The 13143-nt window shown below is 36.6% G+C and overlaps 1 protein-coding gene across 1 annotated transcript in view; it reads left to right on the top strand.

Annotated features, from left to right (window-relative positions):
- LOC134661196 (period circadian protein) overlaps positions 1-13143 on the top strand; it is a 46246-nt gene that overhangs the window by 16268 nt on the left and 16835 nt on the right. The window contains exons 3-14 of the mRNA XM_063517165.1: positions 487-570; positions 1270-1433; positions 4001-4083; positions 4430-4492; positions 4818-4949; positions 7319-7394; positions 8717-8920; positions 9440-9668; positions 10349-10460; positions 10874-10987; positions 11590-11739; positions 12283-12401. Coding sequence (XP_063373235.1) covers positions 487-570; positions 1270-1433; positions 4001-4083; positions 4430-4492; positions 4818-4949; positions 7319-7394; positions 8717-8920; positions 9440-9668; positions 10349-10460; positions 10874-10987; positions 11590-11739; positions 12283-12401 — 1530 coding nt within the window. The remainder of the gene's footprint in view (positions 1-486; positions 571-1269; positions 1434-4000; positions 4084-4429; positions 4493-4817; positions 4950-7318; positions 7395-8716; positions 8921-9439; positions 9669-10348; positions 10461-10873; positions 10988-11589; positions 11740-12282; positions 12402-13143) is intronic.

Below are 13143 nucleotides of genomic sequence, written 5' to 3'. Positions count from 1 at the left end.
ATTGGCATCTTGTCTATGCACCCTGGAATTCAAAGTTTCTGAGGCGCATCATATTAAAAATTTTGTTAGGTTCTCTTTGTCTCTGGTAATTTTTACCACTAGCCCCGATGTGTGTTGTAATTTTCAATGAACATCAAAGTCACTATTTGAATAGCGAATTTCCCAGGATGAAGTGTGTTTAGATTAGACACACATGTTACTAGTACCTACACGACACGAATTATAGGTGGTACTAACGGCAACGAACTTATGTATAAGTTGCGATAAACTTAAAGAAAATCTTAATTTATTGTTAAGAAAATAGAACGTGTGAAATTTTGAACATCTCCCCCAGCTTAGCTAGGTACTTCTAATGCTGACTGTATCTAAAATTGTATCTTTAGCGCACTACTAAGCAATAGCGATTTCTCCGTGTTCTTGGGCCATTTTTTGCGATATGGTATTGATACGCCATATTGTTGATAATACTCATGTGTTGACTTACAGTCACAGCTCCAAGTCAGCACGCTCTGGAAGCAATTCAAGTGGCAGCAGTGGATATGGCGGGAAGAAATCCACGTCTGGCAGCAGGTTAGTAGGACTCCTTATACTTACAGGTACCTTACAGACAAGTTTGATATACTTATGTCTTCTGATGGTTTATGAAGCGAGTGGTGAGGACAATAGGTACCTACCGGAAATGCACAAATGTTTATAGTGTATTGTGCAAGGGAGGTATGCGCAAAATTGTTAACAAGAGCCAACAGGAATCAAATTTTTAAGATACGAATTTACAAATTTTATACCTCCTTACATATAATGTTTTTCAACACACTTGCGAATATTTTTTTTATTGATGAAGACTGTAAAATTACATCTAAGAAACAATAAATATTTATACCTAAGTTTAAAAAAAAAGTTAAGAGACTGAATTTTCAACTTTTAAATGTAATTTGGTGTGCAAAGTTCAACTTTATAATTACGATACATATTATATAGTTTCGGCGGTCAGTCAGTAAGGACACACGCATTTATATCACTATCACTACACTTTATAAAACAAAGTCCCCAGCCGCGTCTGTCTGTTTGTGTGTATGTATGTTCGCGATAAACTCGAAACTACTGAACGGATTTTCATGCGGTTTTGTGATATCAACAGAGTGATTCTTGAGGAAGGTTTAGGTGTATAATTTATTAAGGTTATGTATAACCCGTGCGAAGCCGGGGTGGGTCGCTAATAGAATATAGTAAAAAGATAAATACAAGATAAAGCGACCGTTTACTTTGCAGCAAAACTTTAAACAGTCAACAACCAGATAAAAGAACAAAAGATAAAGAAGGAAAGAAAAAGAAGCTGCAGGACCAGACAGAACTTCTCCAGATCCCAGCTGATGTGGAATTTAGAATCCCTAATCCTGCCCCCGTCACAGAGGTCGATGAAGCACTTGAAGATGGTGAGTGACATTTGTTTTTAGGGTTCCGTACCCAAAGGGTAAAAACGGGACCCTATTACTAAGACTCCGCTGTCCGTCCGTCCGTCCGTCCGTCCGTCTGTCACCAGGCTGTATCTCACGAACCGTGATAGCTAGACAGTTGAAATTTTCACAGATGATGTATTTCTGTTGGCCGCTATAACAACAAATACTAAAAACAGTATAAAATAAAGATTTAAGTGGGGCTCCCATACAACAAACGTGATTTTTGACCGAAGTTAAGCAACGTCGCGTCGGGCGGGGTCAGTACTTGGATGGGTGACCGTTTTTTTTGCTTGTTTTGCTCTATTTTTTGTTGATGGTGCGGAACCCTCCGTGCGCGAGTCCGACTCGCACTTGGCCGGTTTTTTTTTCTGTTATAGCCGGCCCTTGTCTGGGGCCGATTGCATAACAAACTACAACTAATATTACAAGCGGAACTCCTTTTCTAATTTCACTTATTAAATAATGTAATATTAGCTTGCTTGTAATATTAGTTGTTGTTTGTTATGCAATCGGCCCCTGGTAAGGACAAATATTGTTTTGATGGTTCTGACATTCGGTTATTTTTTAAATTGAGTACTTGTTTATCCATATGTATATTTTCGTCAAAAATATAAACTTTGGAAATAGACCGATTTATGTGAGATTATTTCCTATTAATTATCGTTTAATAGGTAAATGCCTAATTCGTAACATTGATTTGTATCCATATCGTAAAACCGCAAATAAAGTTAGATATTCATTTTGTAGCAGTTATATTAATTCATTATAACGCAATTGCTTCATCATATCTAATACATAATAAAGGGGGATGTTATGAAACCATATGCAGATATTTTTCATGATCCTAGAGAATGAAAGCATATAAAATTGAACCACATTAGTATTAGCATTAAAAATAAGTGATTTTATTAACTAATTAATTAAGTTTTTCATTAATTTTGCACAAACGGGAACCTCAAAAAATTTACTCCGCTTTATAAACGCCCTGAAAAGTTACTATCAAAAACTAGTCTTTCAGGGTTATAATCGCCCAAATCTAAAAGAAAACCGAAATTTTCGCGGTTTTTTTCTATTTTTGACTAAGTTGCGTTCGCCGCTCGAGGTCTCAAACTTGGATTATTAATTGGGCCAACATCATAAATAAGTCTGCAAAAAATCAGAATTACCGGAATTGAAACAGAAGAGCCACGTTACAAAATTCGACAAATTTACTGGATCAACTAGGTAATCTGCAAATAACTCTGGCTTGGACTTCTTAAACATACTGTCGTTAAAGTGGCTATTAGTGACCTGTACGGATATGATGGTCGTTCTTGTCTACGTGACAGCGTGATAAAACGGTGTCCGTCACTTTCTTTCCCACGGTGTTAAACAGTGACAGTTATTTTATCACGTGGATAAAGATGGATAAAGCTATCCATAATAGGCTGGCTGTTGATCATCACTAAGTATGTGGTTATGGTTATGACAAATCCTGAGACTGAAATAAAATTGGAGTATATTAGTATGATAAACGTTAATTTTTGCAAGTAGACCTTTATTTTCTATTTATTTTAATTTTTAGTGCCCTACTTTTGGCGTTTTCAACTTGTTTAACTTATTTATTCATACGACTATGGTTAATGAGAACGTAAATTATCTAAAACTATTAATCATTACAGGGACACTATAGGATGTGGCGTCACGAAAGATGCATTCTTTCATTCCTTTACCCTTATATTGCGTCTTATTTCAATGATGGGAATCGGTAGTGCAATTTTATTGTAATTTATTATTATTATGCCAGGACATTCGGTAAAAGCATATCATAGGTCACTTTGAGAATTAATAATGAAATTCTATAAAAATACCGAAAGACATGTATACTTATTTCACGCATTTCAGGCACTTCATTGAATTTACCCTTTTTTAGAACCTGAACGGTTGCTTTTTTTTTCAAATGACGATTAACATATATGACATATATATAGTATACCCGCAGGTTAATTTGTCCTTTTAGGCCGTTACTAACCTATTTGAAAAAATCAGAATGCATACTAAGTACATCAGATTTTTATAGTTTTACTGTCGTAGGTACTAGCTTCTGAGATTATCGTATTCATATTAAATAGTAAGACCATTTTCTATACAACGACACCCCATAAATATTAGTAATCAATCAATGAGTATTGTGCTAACGAATATTTAAATCCATACTCATACCTTCTCCGATGAAATCAATTGCACTACCTGACCCAATCTTGATCACTTCATAATATACGCATATATACACGGCTCAATACTCATTCACTTGATCCAAACTTAGACAGTATTAGACACAGCATAACGAAGGTATGTATCCGTAAATCGGAGAGGGGTGGTACGTATCTTCTTTTATGTTCACCTATTGCTATAACTTGTACAAATACAAGAATTTAGCTTCGTAGTTTTTACTTAAAGTGTATATATAGTTACTAGCAGGTATTTTTTTCAGATTCTTATAATATGCTTTGTCATAAATCTATTCCTGCTATCTTTCCGGTTGTAATTTTTTTGTTACATAGCTTCATCTCCGCCAGCGACTGAGCAGGCACAAAATGGATTCCAGAGATGCCTGGAGTTAACCAAGGCCGATACTGCTGAAAACGTGAGCCTCCTTTATTGAATGTTCATGTCCCGGTCTACTTTCTCTTACTACACTCTCTTTAAATAGTTTACCTTCTGATAAGTATTATGTAAGTAGCGCTACATTCTTATGATTTCTTTTTATGACTAAAAGTATCAATATTAAAGCAGCTGGCATTGGGTTCCCATGTCCTATTAATAATATAAGTATTTAAAATGACTTACGATTCCACTTGGTTCATAACTACAACTCAAATCAGGAGCAAGGTACAGAATAAAGTTATGTTGGACTGTGTATACAATTTTGAATGAACAACGGTAAAGACTGATTATTTATATTGTGAGACTTACGTGATTTGAGTTTTCAGCTGGACAAATGCTCCATGCCCCAGCCCTCCACGCACACTCCCACGAGTAAACCTGTTTCTTCTGTGAGTATTAACCTATCGCAAACTAAACGGTAGGCTATTAGATTGTTGGGTGTGGGTAACACTGATTTCTATTTTCAACTTTTCTTACAACCTACAATAAATTTCTTATTGCTTAAAAATAGCAAAACAGCGTTAAAAAAAGTAATTTTTTAACGCTGTTTTCCTGCTAGAGGTCTTTCAGCATACGCATAAAACGAAAGTCGATGACGCGCTGTACGTCAGAAGCGTGATGCCGACTTGGTATAAGAATCCTTAGAGGGCGCCTAAAATTAGAAATTAAGTTGTGAAACGTGTACTTATGACGTTGTCGACGTTTTTTCTTAAGGAGGGGTTTTCGTGCGTCATATCGATGCAAGACGGCGTGGTCCTGTACATGTCGTCAACGCTGACGGTAACGCTCGGCTTTCCCAAGGACATGTGGATAGGGAGGTCCTTTATAGACTTCGTACACCCTTTGGTGAGTGTTTACTACTCACACTTGTTTTATTCAACTACATATTAGACTAGAAAATATAAGATAGAATATATTTTTTCATAGCATTTTCATAGTGAATCACTAATAATGCAAGATAATTAGCTAAAATTACGGCATAATTAATGGAAGACTTTTTCAATAAGGGGTATTACTGCAATTAATTAAATTAAATATAAAAAAAACTTTCAGCGGGTAACGCGAAAATTGAAATTTCGTTATCTGCCTCTTTATCTCAAGAACCTGCAAGAGCGATAGAGAGGTAGATAAGGAAATTTAGATTTCGTGGTAGGCCCTCAGATTGTGCTAGTGAGAGCAAAGAGTGTAAGCGAAAAAATAAAATAAATAATAATAATTTTTTGTAGTTTTTATTTTACCGTTCTGTCGCCATGTATGATTGAAATTATTAGGGTTCCTAGTTGACTACGGAACCCTAAAAATTAGAATGCGCTTATCGCGTAAGCGTAAATAATGTACATGGTCATTAGATTATGTGATGTAAAATGGCCTGCGGCAAACGCATCGCTTTTAACGCTGCGTATAGATATAGTTTATTTTTTTATGTCAGAATGTAATGCTTATTATGGTTAAATGTTATTTGGGTTTTGACGTATACCTATTCCGATAAATATTTTTTACAAACAAATTAAATATAGCATAGTACACGTACAGTCACCAGCAATAATATGTTACACAACGAAGGCCGCAAAAATATCTGACTCGATCTTATTTGTAGAGCCATAAGAGCGTGTCACATATTTTTGCGGCCTTCGAACTGCGACTGTACGACCAAGATTCGCAAAAGCCTTTCACGATACAGTTGCTTTTTAAACGACATGATTTTGGACCCGTGCCGATGACGTGACCTGACCGCTCTGCATAAAACAAGTTTAAGCCCTAAATATCACCTCAGAAAATTTCAATTTTAACATCAAGGGGCCTAGCCAGGATGCCAATCGTTTGCGCCGTAGCGAACGAAACGCTAATGTCTTTCTGTGGCAATACTTAATATGAAAGTGATAGAAAGCCATTACAGGCGCAAACGATTGAAGAGTTGATAAAAAATAACTTCGGACTAAAATGTAATTTACATGTACCATTTGAAAAAAAAAGTCTTCCATTTATTATGCCAAGTTTTCCATATATTTTTTCCAGAATTCCTGCGCTATAAGTCGGTACACAAGTTTCAGGCACTGCTTTTTAGGTTCGATATCTACGACATGATTGCTGTGTAATGCTCGTACCTACGCTTTAAATAGTGATGGTTGTTGATACAGTCTCTCTTAACTAAATTATGCTTTTTTACAATTGACTTTGCTGACTCAATGAATTTAGTTTTATATCAGCCGATCCCAATTTACTATGGTAGTACCCTACCATACCAAGAGAGGAGTTTTTTGTAGTTACTTGAGCGTGTCAGATTAAGTTAAGAGTGATTTCTTACTACTCGCGGAGATCTACTTTAACCACTTTTAGCACCTATGTTGGTGTGCTGGTTGATAAGGGGTTGGTGGCCAGTTAAAAAAATCGTTAAGTAGATTGTGGATTTGATTTGATCCAAGTTAATGCTATAATTGTGCTAAAACTTAATCTGACAATTATTTGTCTGCATTTTTTTAATCTGACGGTGACAATATGAAAATCGGGTTTCCAACTTGTAATCGTCATATTAAGGATTTGCGTACAAATCATTTTCAGATTAAGTAATAGCACAATTATAGCATTAACTTGGACCAAAATGATAAAATTCACAATCTACTTAACGATTTTTTAACTGCTCGCCGACGACCCCCACCAATTTTTAAAATCTTTAGACGCTCCCTGACAACTGCAAAATGAAACATTATTGTAAAACTTTTTATTCTTCCTATCATCTATAGTTCGTTTTTTTAGCATTAGAAAGAACTTGAAAGAAGGTAAGCGATTTTGACATGTCTTTTAATAAAAACACTTTTTTAAAATCTATTACTTATGAAAGCAGAAGACTATAAAAGATCGTATTAGATTCATAATTGTTACATATTTACCGTAACTTATTTTTAAAATGTGTTTTTCAATTAAAAGACACATCAAGATTGTTTACCTTATTTCTAATGCTAAAATAAACGAACTATAATAAAATCTAATCTTACGAAACCAACGATCTCTACGACGCTCGAGTAACTCCAAATTTAGCATCTCTAATAGTTTACTATTGGATCACACAATGTGCACAGCATGGCTTTTGTGATAACTGGTGTTGGTGATATCAAGGAAATATATCAACTATTTTGCAGTTCGATGTGTTACATTCTCGAATTAAAATCCTCTGGACATTTTTACTTAAACATTAACGGTGATGTCGTCTTGCGCAGGATCACAATACTTTCGCGTCGAAAATCACCGACGGGCTGACGGTTCCGAAGGAAATAAATTGTATGCAAAATGCAGGTAATTGCTAGTTATTTTATTTATTTAAACTTTATTGCACAAAGATATACAATTATGTACAAATGGCGGACTTAATACCAAAAGGCATTCTTACCAGTCAACCACCAATCAAGATCATGCATGGCCAAATTTAATGACAGATACTCTAATAGCTAATGGAACTAAATAATAGTGTACCTAATAACTGTAATAAGACTAATAAGCAGCGAACGATGGTAGTGCTAGCTTAAAAGCAAGGGTCGCTCGCGAATAATGAAACAATGTAGGTACTTAAAACAAACTTAATTTAAAAGAAATTATGACAAGCGTCAGATTAATTTAGAAGCTGAACTTTCGTAACTGCGTCAACTTTTTCGACTGTGTTTTTGATGGAACATATAGGATTATAAGATTTATAAGGGCGCACTTAGCACAAAGCAGTTTCCGTTTTTACACTTGAAAGTGTTGAAACCTTTGAAATTAACTTCGTATAACTTTCAGCTTTTCGATTCTGAGATTTGGTGTTCTTCCATTAATTCGGTGACAACGCAATAACATGCTAACTTGGAACTGGTCTTGCTATTGGAAACCCGTAACATAAAATGTTAGTCACATCGTGTTTGGGATCATTAGAAACGAATGATATATGGCATACATGTATGGGAAAAAAATGTAGTCTGTAATAAAAGCATGATTTAAATATGGTTTTGGATAGAAAAAAATCTAAAGTCCTCGGAAAGCTTCGGGTCAGGGCTCGGAACCGGTATTGAAATACCTGTTAATATCGTTCCAAAACCGTTATATTATTTCGTTCATTAAAAAACCGGTTAATTGATGGAACGCGAACTAAAAAATTACGTTCTCCCTCCTAACCGGTAAGAAGAGGGAACGGAATTTTATGGTTCGCAAGGAATATAATACCGGTTACTGCCGGCTTTCGGAGACTCTCGGTTAAATTCGTTGTCTTACATGAAAGAGATAGCAATACTTATTCGTTCTATCTCGCTTCGATATTTACAATTTAACCGGTTAAATTCGTTCCACGAAAACGGAAGGCGAACGGATATGGCATAAATCAGTGTCACAATAGAACAGTTCTTTAACCGGTAACCGCAAACGGAAACGAAATCCTTTTCGTTCCCGGGTGAATGAACGAAACCGGTTTGAAAAATAAAACGGTTTCCGAGTCCAGCTTCGGGTATACGTATTTATAGTAGATTTCTGCTTCGTGCACTCGTTCGTTGCTTATCTGTAGGTACCAGAATGGATTTAACGTAGTAATTGTTGTTACTTGCTTAGGGGAGAGGTATGTAGTTCAAACGTATCCCCTTGTCCTTACTCAGTTCAATCGCCAGGAAACTCCGTGTCGACCATGTTCTGTCGCATCAGAAGGTACAGGGCCTTGGCCACGGGGTTCAGCGTCAAGAACCGAAGCGTCGCCTTCACACCGTTTCTGCTGAAGCTGTCATTCAAAGATGTCTACGAAGAAAAGGGACCCGTCATTTACTTGGTCATACAAGCTACGCCGTTGTTCTCGGCGTATAATAGTAAGTGCTAATTTGTTATTATTCGCCTGTCTATAGTTAATTTTTTTTAGCAATAGTAAGAACTTGCAAGAAGGTAAGCGATCTTGACATGTCTTTTAATTGAGAAACGCTTTTTAAAAATCAAAAACTATTACTTATGAAAGCAGAAGAATATAAATGATTGTATTAGATTCATAATTGTTACATATTTGCCGTAACTTATTTTTAAAATGTGTTTTTCAATTAAAAGACACATCAAGATTGTTTACCTTATTTCTAATGCTAAAAAAACGGAACTATAGAGGGGCATTTCACTTGAGTACCTACTTATCTGGGGGCATGGCCGTGCCTCGCCAAGACGAAACAAAGGACAAAAGGCAGTGCATATATTATAGTTTGTCAAAGGACTGTCTCATTTCAAACATAGACAGAGAGAATCTGGCACTTCATATCAAAGTGAGCTCTAGTGATTGCTCACGAATGTACCTACTTAGGATATTTTATAGAATTATATTAGTTGAACCTCCTCATCCTTCCCAGGTCCGAATGAGGTGATTAAAGACGTGGTACCATTCGTGATGCGTCACGTGGCCAACGGGAACGTGGAGTACATCGCCAACGAGGCGGTGCCGCTGCTGGGCTACCTGCCGCAGGACGTGACGGGCCACGACGTGCTGGAGCTCTACCACCCGGAGGACCTGCCCTACGTGCGGCACGTGTACGAGACCATCGTCAAGCAGGGGAGGGTGCCGCGCTCCAAGCCCTACAGGTATACTATAAACAAACAAATCTTGCTTTGAATTTATCGCTCGCTTGACAACAACTCTGCGTTAAACACGATGTCTAAAGTAAAGGTTGCTTTTAAAAGTAAAGTCACGCTCCGGAAAGTTTACAAATAGTCCCAAAGATTACTAGGATTTGTTTAAAATTGTACTTAGTGCCACTTGCACCATTCCACTAACCCGGGGTTAACCGGTTAAACCTGGAGTTACTATGGTTTCCAGTACAATTTTGCACTTGGTTAACACTTTAACCGTTTAACCCCGGGTTAGTGAAATGGTGCAAGTGGCCCTTAGAATAAAGGAAACTAATTAAAACAAATTATAGTTAATTAGCAACTTGTAAATGGAAAACATTTATTAACTTGTAAATGGAAAATTTCGACGCCCTTGCTTGTATCAAAAGTTTCTGAAATCATTAGACATAATATGTGGAACATTCGCAATTTTGGAATCTTTCCTACGGCACATCAGTAGTCACTGTACTTATACCTACTAGTATAGGAGCAATTACAGTATGTACCCTATATTCAGTTACAATTAAAGGATTTTTTTGAAGTTTAAAATATATGTTATATTATTTTCATATACTTGACTAGTGGTCAATGTTGCTTCAAAGTTTTTGTCATGACCATGCTTTGCCCTTGTTTTATTACCTCTTCTTTTTCAGAATGCTGGCTCAGAATGGGCACTACCTTAAGCTTGAAACGGAGTGGTCGTCTTTTATAAATCCGTGGTCGCGTAAACTTGAGATCGTTATAGGAAAACATTACGTGATTGAGGTATGCAAGAATATATGGAAATATATCCCCTTGTAAATACAAACTTTCAACCCGTTTTACGTCCTTAGATAATGAATTCATTAACGCTGAATAAAAAAAGGTGAAATTAATTTTCTTATGAAGTTTCATCCCATACAAATTTTCATCCCCTTTTTAACGCCATAGGGGTTGAAATTCTCAAAATAGCTTCTAATTTCTCTCTGGCTCTGCGTTGATGAATCAGTCAGTCGAGGCTATCATGCCATATTTACGCGATCATTTAAAACCACATACCCTTAGAAATTGTACCTACATATTTAAACTTGAAGGTTTAAAGTGCCCAAAGGAGTAAATTTATTATTACTTTGTGTGTTATGTTATTTATGTCACTTATGTGAGAGGAATATTTTTAGATCAAAATGTAATTATTACAGGGTCCAGCCAACCCAGATGTTTTTCAAGCGCCACCAACAACAACCAAGACTTCCGACGAAGATAATATGGAAATCGAAGACCTTAAAAATAATATAGTCAGGATTTTGAACGAGGTATGTAACCAATTGAGTTTAGGCTATGTAGGCAATATTGTAGATTTTATATTTAACTATAGGCATTTTAATCAAGGGCATAAGCCATTAATTAATTCACACGGAAACTAGACTATATTTGCAAGGGCAGACTCCAACCAAAACCTTAAAAAGTTAAAGTTGCCTCGATAGAAAAAAATCACGAAAGCATGTCTAATTTCCATTTATTTTAAATTGTATTTCGTTACCCTGCATACCATAGCAGTATAATTTTAGTATAAAATAGCTAGTGATATAGCTGAAGGATCTAACCAGAAAAATGTTGAACAGAAGTTTATTTTCAGAGCAATTAAGATAAATGGCAAATATCCGTGCGAAGGGCAGGCATATCTTCCATCGCAAGTTTCACGCGCCGCGCCATATTTAGTTTCCTTCTGATTTGCCCGCTTTGCGCCTCCTCTTAGGCCCACTTGCACCATCCCACTAACCCGGGGTTAAGCGGTTAAACCGTTACCCTAGTGTCAAATGGTACTGGTAACCATGGTAGCTCCAGGTTTAACCGGTTAACCCTGGGTTAGTGGATTGGTGCAAGTGGGCCTTAATCAAGTTATCTATCGTTTCAGGTCCCGGCGAGACCGGCAGAGCTCGTCAAACAACAAATGACTAAGCGCTGCCAGGATCTAGCATCTTTCATGGAAACCCTGATTGCAGACCCACCAAAGGTGGAGGACGAACTGCGGCTAGAAATACAAGAGAATGATAACAGCTATTTTGTAAGTTCATAGTTGCTTATTCGCTTATGGGTCAAAAACTTTTTTACTATGAGTTAAGGTTTATAGCCTTTCCTGTGGACATCAGAAAATAAATGGACTACATCATAAAATAAATGGTACCCGGGGGTACCTATGTTAAAACCTAGTTCTTAAAAAGTTATATTTATGATAAAAGTCTTTAGAAAAATGTGTCCAAGTGGTTCACTCTGTAATGTTCACATATAAAAGACGCCGGTTTTTTCCTAACGTTATTACACTTATTACCCTTATTATGAATGAAATGTCACAATTGAGATCACAGTGGTAACTGAATAGAGTTGGTAGTACACCGTGACCATACGAGTACACTCACACTTCTCCCAGTAGAGAAGAGGAAAGTTTTATGGTTTGTACTATTTACAGTTCTATCTACTTGCCCGTGCACTTGTCTTAACTGGCTACTCAAACAGTCTGTCTATGAAAATGTCATGTCTATAATAAGTGACCGGATTTCAATGCTTTTGGGAGTAGTATAACGGGACCGTTTTCACTGTTTTGTTTTAGGAACGGGACTCTGTGATGTTAGGGGGGATATCGCCACACCACGAGTACAATGACAGCAAATCCAGCACAGGGACTCTTTTAAGCTACAACCAGTTGAATTATAACGTCAACTTAAAACGGTAAGAATTTATAGTTCGTTTTTATTGGCATTAGAAAGAACTTGAAAGAAGGTAAGCGATCTAGACATGTCTTTTAATTGAAAAACGCTTTTTAAAAATCGGTAACTATTACTTATGAAAGCAGAAGAATATGAATGATCGTATTAGATTCATAATTGTTACATATTTGCCGTAACTTATTTTTAAAATGTGTTTCTCAATTAAAAGACACATCAAGATTGTTTACCTTATTTCTAATGCTAAAAAAACGAACTATAGTTACACGTACATATGTATGACCAGAGCCCGTACCATGAATCACTGTCAGTGTCAAAACTGACATATACGCTTCGAGAACGTAATTTACTTTCTATACATCTCGCTCACACTAATATGCGAGTACAAGCGAGATGCGTAGAAAGTAAATTAAGTTCTCGATGGCGTTTATGTCAGTGCCAAACTGGTGGTAGCCACACAGCAAGCATGAAACAATGTGGTATGGTATAGTACAGTGTACCTACTGTACAGTACAGTTAGTTACAGTACACTGCGATGCATGCGATTTGACAAGATAACGCGTTCTTCTGTTAATACATTTAAAAAACCGGCCAAGTGCGAGTCGAACTCGCGCCCCACGGGTTCCGTACTTCGCACATTTTTTAGTATGTTTTGACGTGAAACGTCTTCAAAAACCCGTTTTGAAATTACACAAGTAGGCCGAAGGTGAAACTGCAGGATGTTAATGCTCAAACACAGAACAATA

The sequence above is a fragment of the Cydia amplana genome, chromosome Z (assembly GCF_948474715.1).
Source record: "Cydia amplana chromosome Z, ilCydAmpl1.1, whole genome shotgun sequence".
NCBI lineage: Eukaryota > Metazoa > Arthropoda > Insecta > Lepidoptera > Tortricidae > Cydia > Cydia amplana.
This window is presented reverse-complemented; position numbering and strand designations above follow the sequence as displayed.